At 49.0% G+C, this 10399-nt stretch overlaps 1 protein-coding gene across 1 annotated transcript; it reads left to right on the top strand.

The window, feature by feature from the left end:
• Positions 1-42: 42 nt before the first annotated feature.
• RTL9 (retrotransposon Gag like 9) lies at positions 43-4744 on the top strand. The gene is made up of 2 exons (XM_024748489.1): positions 43-4110; positions 4628-4744. Exons 1-2 carry the CDS (start codon positions 43-45, stop codon positions 4742-4744), a joined length of 4185 nt encoding a protein of 1394 aa, XP_024604257.1.
• The last annotated feature ends 5655 nt before the right edge of the window (positions 4745-10399 follow it).

The raw sequence follows: 10399 nt of genomic DNA, 5'->3' as shown, positions 1-10399 counted from the left end.
ATATAATTGCTTTAGAGGTTCCCTCCACACTATCCTTTGGCCATGGCAGATACGTCAATACCCTTACATTCACTGCGATTCAGCAATGTGCTGACGGAGGAAAGTGTCGACCCCCAAAACAGGGAGACGACCTGCTCTGGACCAATGGTAGAGAACAGAGCAGAGGTCCAAATTCTGCATTCTAGTGTCCAGCCTATGGTCTCAAGTTCAGCGTCAGACCCTGGAGGGATGTCCACACAGCTGATGACATCCCCAGCCTTTGACACCATGGCCGTACCTCTGATGGGAGCAGCAAACTCTGGAGCACTGTCCCCACCGCTAATGTCAGCCTCAGACTCTGGGACACTGTCCCCATTGTTAATGCCAGCTTCAGATTCAGAGGCATTGTCCCCATTGTTGATACCAACCTCAGACTCTGGGGTGCTGTCCCCATTGCTAATGCCAGCCTCAGATTCTGGGACACTGTCCCCATTGCTGTCCACTTCAGAGTATGGATTAATGTCCCCAGGGCTGATGACAATTCCTGACTTTGGAACAATGTCCACAGCACTAATGGCAACACCAGATTCTGCAGAGACATCACCACTGGCAATGCCAGCTCCATCCTCTGAAGCGACGTCCGCACCATTGATGCTAGCCCCAGATCCTGGAGAGATCTCCCCACTCCTAATGCCAGATGTGAACCCCGGAGTGATGTCCCCACAGCCAATGCCAGCTCCAGGCTCTGAAGGAATGTCACCATTGCAAATTACAGACGAAGACACTGAAGCCATGTCTAAAGTGCTAATGACTGCCCTGGCCTCTGGAGAGATCTCTTCACTGCTCATGTCAGGCACGGACTCTGAAGCGATCTCCTCACTGATAATGTCAGCCCTAACTTCTGGAGCAACGTCCACCCAGCCAACAAGCACCCAAGACTCTGGGGAAATGTCCACCCAGCTAATGTCAGGCCCAGACTCTGGAGTAGTGTCTTCACCACTTACGACAGCTCCAGGCTCCGGAGCAATGTCCTCACTGTTCCTGTCAGTCCCTGATGCTGGAGAAATGCCCACATTGCCAAAGCCAGCCCCAGACGCTGAAGCGATGTCCCCACTGGTAATGATGGCCCTAACCTCTGGAGGGATGCCCACCCAGCTGATGCCAGCCCAAGGCTCTGGAGTGATGTCCTCACGGTTAACACAAAATCTAGACTCTCAAATTGTGTCTAGTCCACCAATGAGAGCAACAGCCTCCGGGGGGATGTCCACATCGCCAGTGAGAGCCTCAGACCCTGGAGCAAGGTCGACACCGAGAATGAGAGCCCCAGCCTCTGGAAATGTGTCCACGTTGCTAAAGACAGTCCCAGACTCTGCAGCACTGTCCACCCCACTGATGACGGTTGCAACCTCTGGAGCAAAGTGCACAGAGCAAATGTCAACCACAGCCTCTAGAGCGATGTCCACACAGTTAGCAACGGCTAGAACTTCTGGAGCCACATCCATGGGCTTTAAGAAAGTCCCAGCCAATGGGGCGATGTCCACACTGCGAATGAGAGCCCCAGCTTCTGGAACAATGTCCACACTGCCAAGTACAGCCCCAGTCTCTGAAACAATGTCTACGCTACAGATGACAGCCTCAGCCTCTGGGTCAGTGTCCACAGCGCAAATGAGGGCGCCTGTCTCTGGAGCAATGTCTGTGTCACAGAGGAGAGCCACAGCCTCGGGAGTGACAGCTGTACCACAAATGAGAGCCTCTGGAGCCCTGTCCACCCCACGGATGACAGCCAAAGCCTCTGGATCCATGTCCACACTGTTAATGAGAGACACAGCCTCGGCAGTGATGTCCGTGCCACAGATGAGAGCTATGGCCTCGGGAGCATTGTCCAAGCCACTAACAACATCCAAAGCCGCAGAAGCAATGCTCACGCAGCAAATGACAACTGCAGCTTCTGGAGAGATCTCCACAATGCTAATGAGAGACACCGCTTCTGGAGCCGTGTCCATGCCACAGATGACAGACACTGCCTCTGCAGCGATGTCCACACCGCTAATGAGAGCCCCAGCCTCTGGCGACATGTCCACACCACAAATGACAGCCGCAGCCTCTGGAACTGTGTCCACGCCTCTAATGAGAGCCCCAGGCCCTGGAGCCATGCCCATGGCGCTAATGAGATCCACAGCCTCTGGAAAGATGCCCAGTCAGCCAATGAGCGCCCAAGACTTTGGGGGGATGTCCATGTCGCTCAGGAGATCCATGACCTCTGGAGGGATGTCCCTACTGCAGACGCAAGCCCCAGCCTCTGAACTGATATCCACACCAAAAATGAGAGCCCCAGCCTTTGGGGCGGTGTCCACACCACTGATGAGAGCCTCAGACCCTGGAGAGATGTCCACACTGCTCACAAGAGCTTCATCCTCTGGAGAGATGTCCCCAGCACTAACGAGACCCCCAGCTTCTGGAGAGATAGCCACGCCTCTGAGAGCCCCAGCTTATGGAGCAATGTCTACTCCGCAAAAGACAGCCACAGCCTCTGGAATGATGTCCAAGCCACAGATGAGGGCTCCAGTCTCTGGAGAGATATCTACATCGCTAATGAGATCCACAGCCTCTGGAGTGATGTCCGTGCCTCAAATGACAGCCGCGGCCTCTGGAGGGGTGTCCATGCCACTGATGAGAGCCCCAGCCTCCAGGGCAACATCCACAACGCAAATGATGCCCACAGCTTCTGGAGAGACGCGCATGCTATCAATGCGAGCCCCTGCCTCGGGAGTGATGTCCCCGCCATTATTAAGGGCTCCCGTGTCTGGAATTATATCCACACCACTAAGGAGACCCTCAGCCTCTGAAGCTGTGTCCACAGAGTTAATGAGAGCTCCAGCCTCTGGAAAGATGTCCACCACACAAACAACAGCTGTGGCCTCTGGAGGGATGTCCAAGCCATTCATTAGAGCCATGGCCTCTGGAACAGTGCCCATGCCATTGATGTCAGCCATGGCTTCTGGAGAGATGTCTATGCCGCTGATGAAAAACATGGCCTCTGGGGCAACGTCCACACTGCAAAAAAGAGTTGCGGGTTCTGGATCTACTTCCTTGCCACAGATGACATACGCAACCTCCGGAGGGATGCCTGCATCACCGATGAGGGCCTCAGCTTCTGGAGCAACGTCCGCATCGCTTATGAGAGCCTCGGCTTCTGGAATGATGTCCATGCCACTTCTGAGAGCCACAGCCTCTGGGGGTATGTCCATGCCACAAATGGCGGCCACAGCCTCTAGAGGGGTATCCATGCCACTAATGAGGGCTCCAGTTCCGGGAGCCACGTCCACACCACAAATGGCAACCACAGCCTCTGGAATGATGTCCACTCTGGAAATCAAAGCCAAAGACTCTGGGGAAACATCTGCCTCTCACATCAACGTCACAGCCTCTGGATCAAAGTTCATACCACACATGACTGCCACGACCCCTGAAACAATGAACCAACCACCAGAGGAAGTCCCATCTTTTGGCATGCTGACCCCAGCACTCTGTTACCTCTTAGAAGAACAGGAAGCAGCCCGGGGTTCATGCTCTGTGGAGGAGGAGATGGAGATTGATGAGGAGAAGCAAATGAAGGGATTTTTGAACGATTCAGAGAAAATGGCCTTTCTGGTGTCTCTTCATCTGGGGGCAGCAGAGAGGTGGTCCATCTTGCAGATGGAGGTAGGAAACCCCCTCTCCAATGAAGATAAATCTTTCCTGAGCAGATCCCAGGGCTTATATGACTCCCTATCTGAAATAGACATCCTCAGTGCCGTCCTTTGCCATCCCAAGCAGGGCCAGAGGTCAGTCAGGCAGTATGCCACTGATTTCCTCCTGCTGGCCCGACACTTGTCTTGGTCTGATGCCATTCTGCGGACCAGGTTTCTGGAAGGACTCTCGGAAGCTGTTGCCACTAAAATGGGCCGGATCTTCCTGAAGGTGGCCGGCAGCCTAAAGGAGCTAATAGACAGGTCTCTCTATACCGAGTGCCAGCTGGCTGGAGAGAAGGATTCCCCGGGCTGCTCAAGCCAGGTTCTGCCGTCAGCCTGTAAGCGGAATAATGAGGACGCAATGGAGAATGAACTGAACTCTCAAAAGGAGACCGAGGAGGTAATGATGGGGAAACACACTCAAGGTTTCTGAATAGAAAAATGAGGTAATGATGGCAAAGTCACCCTGCTCCTTTGAGTAGCCTAAGGAAGAGGCTGGGAGAGGCATTGAGCTCCTAGACCCTAACCCCCAACCTAGAGTTTCATCAGCGGGCCTGGCTATGTACTTATTTTGGGTGTATTAACCACGTTGAGGGCCTGGGATGGTTAAAGGTCCAAGTCTTGTGATTCTGAGGGAAATGGCTGGGCTCAGTCCCAACTCTGCACCTATTCCAGGTCCAGTTCTCGAAGAGGGGTCACGTTTTGGGGACTGGGTCCCACCTACAGCCACAGGTGTTATAGGCCCAGGTCACTAGGGAATTTGGCCAGTCTAGTCCTTGATCACACTTTATACAAATAAGGTACATTAGCCAAGTTGCTTGACTTGCTAAGTTACTGAAATTATCCAGGCAGAACCCCACTTGTCACAGTAAGCATGGCTCTTACCTCTGCTGTTTTTTGTTTTTTCTCACTCCCAGCACCAGCATGTTGCCAAACGCTGTTACTACCTGAAAGAGCATGGAGACCCTCAAGAGGGTCTGCACGACCGCCTTCGACAGAGCGCAGGCCATCAGAAGGCCCCCACTAACAAGTAATGCTACCTGGACACTTCTCCTGTGATATCCAGCTTGGCTGCTAACTTGAGGACTGGTTCCTGGACCCATTCCATTCAATTACATCATTAAACCTTGTGGCCTTCCCCCTTCAGCATCCCCCTCCAGGCGCATCCCACCCTATCTCCCACTTGGCTGACTTGACCTTCTCTTTCACCCCCACATGCCTTTGACCTGCCCCAGTGATCAGAGCGTGGACTTCAAGAGTGTTTGGTGTATGAGGTTCTGAACTCCCATTACCACCGAGGCCAGTCCTAGTTCCTGGTCCAGGGAGAAGTCTAGGCAGGAGAAACCGTGTCCTACCTCAAAAACACCTTAGAATGTCTTGCCACATGTCATGAGGCAAACTTGAGGAAGCCCTGGTCCCATTTCACCTGGCAGGGGAGCCTATAAGGAGAGTGATGCCCGCTCCAATACCATCCTTTTCATCCAGTACACTTGTCCCTATATGCCCCAACTCATAGCACCTAAAATGGGTCTCCAGGGCCCTTGCCCTGTTTATAGTCTCCATCCTGAACCATTCGTTTTGACCCATAGTAGTAATCTTAGTAATGGCTAACATTTATTGATTATGTGTTGTGTGACAGTTACTGGGCTAAACTCTTGACAAGCACCGTCTCACTACATTCTTACCATAACCCGACTTGTTCTTGTGTTGTCAACTTCTTAAGTCTTGAGCTATTGTCAGTGACTGTTGTCTTGTCCCTCGGTGTCAAATCTCTAGCTCTGACTTTTGGGTGACCCCTCAGTTGTTAATTGCCCTCACTCCCCCTTGGCTATTGTGCTTTGTGGCCAGCCCTCTCGATAAAGATCTTGGTCTGTAAACAGGCACAGATAGTTAGAGCGTAATATGAGCAGTGTTTGCCTTCAGGTGGTGGGATTATGGGTGTTTCAATTTTCTTCTTTCTACTTCTCTGTACTTTCCAGATTCTCTACAGTAAGCATGTGTTACATTTGTAATCGTAAAAGTAAATAAAGTCCGTTTATGAAAAAAAAAAAGAATTAACTGTGGCTAACAGAATTGGATGCATTGAGTCCTTCATTCGATCAATATTTATTATCTAACGTGTGCCAGCCACTGTTTTGGGGACAGACGGATGAGAACCTTGATCAAATGAAAACTTCATTCCAATGGAAGAGGGAGACAGGCAATAAGCAAGAAAACGCATATGTAAGACGGGTTGAAATCCTGGTGAAGGCTATAAAGACGAGAAATAAGAATAATGGGGAATTTGATACTAACAGAGCCATTTTATTTATTCGAAATAGTCCATGTAATTGGTTTACTCAAAGATCTTTTAAAAACAGTAGGAGTGACATGATTAGAAACATACTTTAGAAAGCTAACTTGGCAACAGTTTGGATGCAGGATAGGGAAAGGGTCAGAGAGCAGTTACGAGCCCCCTACTGCAATAGTACAGGTGACTGACTCAATCTAGGGCCAGGGCAGTGGGGATGGAAAGAGAAGGACAGAGATGAAATTCCTTCTGAGGATTCAAGTCCGCTGCTCCATTACCCTAAACGCTGGGTCTGATTCCAGGAAGAGGGAAATGATTCTCAGAAAAAACAAAGATTAGCGGACGAATCGGCAGCCCCGTGGTGATATAGGTAAGAATCTGGCTCTGCGGGCTGCCTGAGGATGCATCAATCACCAGTGCTGTTGCCTCGGGGGAAAAAGAGGGTGCCATTGGTTGGGAAAACCAAATTCTAGGTGGTAGGCCTCTGGGGACCCATTTTCCCCCTCTTCTCTGACCCTGTTGGCTCGCACCTGGTCCAGTCCAGGTCCGAGCGGACTTCTGATCTCCCTGTTCAGCCAGAGTTGCTCTTAGCTCAGGAAGGTGCTGTTGACTTTACTCTCTCCTGAAAAAGAAATTGATGATACAGGATCACAGTCTGAGTCTAGAAAATGTATACAGGAAGGAAAATGTCTTAAAAATGAAGCTAATTTTCTGGTAACCACAATAATGGAGAACCATCGCAATTCTTTGCTTTATTTCTCTCCCTAGTCATTTTTCTTCCCTTTGCTTTTGCCTTTCCTCTCTTTTAAGCTAACGTCACTAGAGGTAAATGGAATAAATGAAGCCCAATCACACCCTGCCAGGGCCCTGTCCCTGCTCCTCTACCCACCTCAAAGTTATAATTAGAAATGACCACTCAGCATCTACATGGAGCTGGCTATCATATACCCAAGTACTTAAGACAATTTCATCTGCTGTAAAATGGTGTTTCAAGTTTCTCCAGGCCCCCACTGGCCCATGGGTAAAAATAAGGTCCCATAAGCAGTAAAAACTCGGATGTCACTGACCCCGTGCCCATCTGTGTTACAGGACCTCAGTCCCTTGAAGGTTTCCCCCTCTTATTTGTGGAAGACCCCAGCAGTCCTCTCCTGTTCCTCTATTCCTACCCTGCCTCGGTGGTTGACAGCCCACATGGCTACGCAAAGGCAGCCTCTCCGTCCCGCCCCAGCTGCTGGTGGGTGCCTCTGGCTGTGGGAACACGGAGGCCCCTGAAGGGGTGGGACGTGGATTCTGCAAATCCACAAAGGGCCTAAACGTTGCTGCCTTCCCTTCAGCTTTGGCTGAAACCACTGATGGGTTCACTGGAGTTGGGGGTTGGGGTGATAATTCCCCTCCTCGTACCGTGCCACACTTTGTCACCTGGACACCGAAACCACATTGCTTCTGCCCTGTACCTCAGTGAGGCCCACGTGAGAAGAGGGGCTTCAGTTTCTTCCTGCAGCAAACTCTCCCCTGCTGCCCCTGCCCCCATTGCCCTGGCTCAGACTTTCAGACTCAGTTCCTGTGTCTGGAGAACAAAAGCCATCAAGTCCTCCATTTGGATCCCACTTTCAGCCCCTATTTCCGTATCTCTAGCCCTGCCGCTTAAGGCACTGGAAGTCCGCAGATCTCATCAAAACCATTATCCTCCAGGTGAATAGATGCCAGGGGCTCTCTCCAAATGCGCAGCTGTAGGGCCCAGGTGGAGAGCAAATGTCACCCTGTCCTGTTCCTCTCTCCTTCTGCCATTCTCTCCCCCATCACCTGGTCTCTGTCTCTGCCCCTCAGGGACCAATAGTGTATAGACCCTTCTCCTGAAGGTCACTTCCTCCATGAAAGTACAGGCTCGGGCTGTCATTGAATGACTGATGCCTCAGACAGTTTCCAAACATTTCTGAGTCTCACGTTGGGATCACCTGAGATCTTATTACCCTTAAACCTAAGCTTGGCCCTGAGGAGTTTGGGAAGTGGGTGGGATAGGGCTAGTTGGGACATATTCAGCATCCAGTCTCTTCAGGGGTGCTATTTAAACTGTGGGGGAAGATCTAAAAGTAAATCCTGGGCTGAAGGCTGGCATAAGCCACAGTTTACTATTGCCATCTATGGAGCATTTATCAGGAGTCCAAGCTCTGGACTAACTGCTTCATCTGGATTATCCTATGTAATCTTCAAAATGACCATGTGAAGTGGGTGCTCTCATTGATCCTATCTTATTTTATTCTTTTTACCAAGAATCTCTGGCACAGAGAAGTTAAGTAACTTCTGAAGGCTAGAAATGAGCACAGCTGGGATTTGAACACGTGCAGTCTGACCCCAGAGCCCCCATATGCAACCACTCCACTATATAGGCATAGCTTCGTTGCTCAGAGCCAGATGGCCACTGTGAGGACTTACCCTGTTACCCTGAACAAATTTGCCACCCGATAGCAGCCAACATTTGAAGCTCATAAAGTCTGAGGCCTGAGCAAAAATGGCCCTGCTTTCCCCCTTCCCTATCTTAGATCCAGATGTGAATCCCCCTGAGAGTATTCAGAAAAAGTCTTTAATATTCAAGGAAAAGAATCAATCATTGTGGGATGCTACTGAACTCAGGAGGTTCTGCCCAGGGGCTAGCTGCAGCCCCAAAGTAGAACAACCTCTGTTCTAGGCTCTAGCCAGAGAAGGAAGGTAAGATTCTCCCTTGGGCATCTTCCCACAGAGAAAAAAAATGCATCTTGGGCCCGAGCATCTCCGAAAGTGGAAGGGATTTTTGTGGTTACACCAAGAGCTGGCTTTTCTTTCTCAGTACTTATTTCCCCCTCTTTGTCACTCTTCTCTCAAGAAAGGGGGGAAGTGGGTAAGGAAGGAAGACGATCAATCATTTAGATACTCCGTGCCCCTGCCTTCCAATGCCATCCTCTTCTGCCTTCCCCTACCCCTGCCTTGGAAAGCGATCCTAGATTTAACCCTGGTGTTTAATGTATTCACATTAAAAAAAAAAGGCACCAGACACTTCCGGTTTAAGCAACTTGATAGAGAGAAATTGGAGTAGCCGCTCCCATTATAAACTCAAAGAAATGCTGGATAAAGTGTGGGGGGAAATTCACAGCTGGGCCTGAAATAAAGAAAGGAAAATCTCCAGGGGCAAAAAGACAAAGAGGGATCTTAATGGCAGACCAATAAGCTCTGGAGCCCTCCAGGGTGAAAGTGGTGGAGCCAGAAGAGATATAGGCTAGCTGACAATAGAGTATTTACATGGCACTTGAGCAGCAAAACTGAACTTCTAATTCTATACACTGCTCAACTATCACTCGAGAGTCAGTATGAAATGCAGACATTTTCCAAGAAAGACCGAGTCAATTCACCATTCATATGAAACGTGCTGTCCTTAGAGCTGGGCTGGGCTTGGGGAAGCCAGCAAGATTTAAAAGGAAAAAAAAAAAAAACTCTTACACTTTGACAACCTTTGCTGAGAATTTTACTGGTCTAAGCACTGATGTATAAATGGGTACTGGACAGACTGACCCTGGCTTCCCACAATATCCTCTAGTATCTTTTTTTTTTAATTTATTAATTTTTTTGGTCAGAGCTTTATTGAGCTGTAATTCACATACCGATAATTCGCCCATTTAAAGTGTACAATTCAATTTTTTTCTAGTATATTCACATCGTTGTGCAACCATAATCACAATCCAATTTTATTTTATTTTATAGTTTACCACAATCTAATTTTAGAACATTCTCATCACCTCAAAAAGAAACCCTGTACCCATTAAGCAGTCACTTCTCATTCCCCCTGCCCCCCAGCTCCTGGAAACCACTAATCTATTTTCTGTGTCTATAGTTTTACCTATTCTGGACTTTTTCTACAAGTGGGACCACATATTAGATGTGCCCATTTGTGTCTGGCTCCTTTCATTTAGCATAATGTTTTCAAGGTCCATCCATGTTGTAGCATGTGTCAGTACTCATTTCTTTTTCTAGCTGAATAATATTCCATTGTATGGATATACAACATTTTGTTTATACGTTCATCAGTTGATGGACAATTTGGTTGTTTCCACCTTTTGGCTATTATGAATACTGCTGCTATGAACAGTCTTGTACAAGTTTTTTGTGAACATACATTTTCATTTCTGTTGGGTACATGCATAGTATTAAAATTGCTGGAGCATGCGATAATTCTATGTTTAACCATCTGAGGAATGCCAAACTGTCTTCCAAAGTGGTTGCACCATTTTTACATCCCCGTCAGCAGGATATGAAAGGTCCAAGTTCTCCACAGCCCCACCAACCCTTGTTATTACCTATTTTGATTATAGCCATTCTAGTGGGTATCTCACTGTGATTTTGAATTGCATCTCCCTGATGGCTAAAGATA

The sequence above is a fragment of the Neophocaena asiaeorientalis genome, unplaced genomic scaffold, assembly GCF_003031525.2.
Source record: "Neophocaena asiaeorientalis asiaeorientalis breed wild unplaced genomic scaffold, Neophocaena_asiaeorientalis_V1.1 scaffold41, whole genome shotgun sequence".
Classification (NCBI taxonomy): Eukaryota; Metazoa; Chordata; class Mammalia; order Artiodactyla; family Phocoenidae; genus Neophocaena; species Neophocaena asiaeorientalis.
This window is presented reverse-complemented; position numbering and strand designations above follow the sequence as displayed.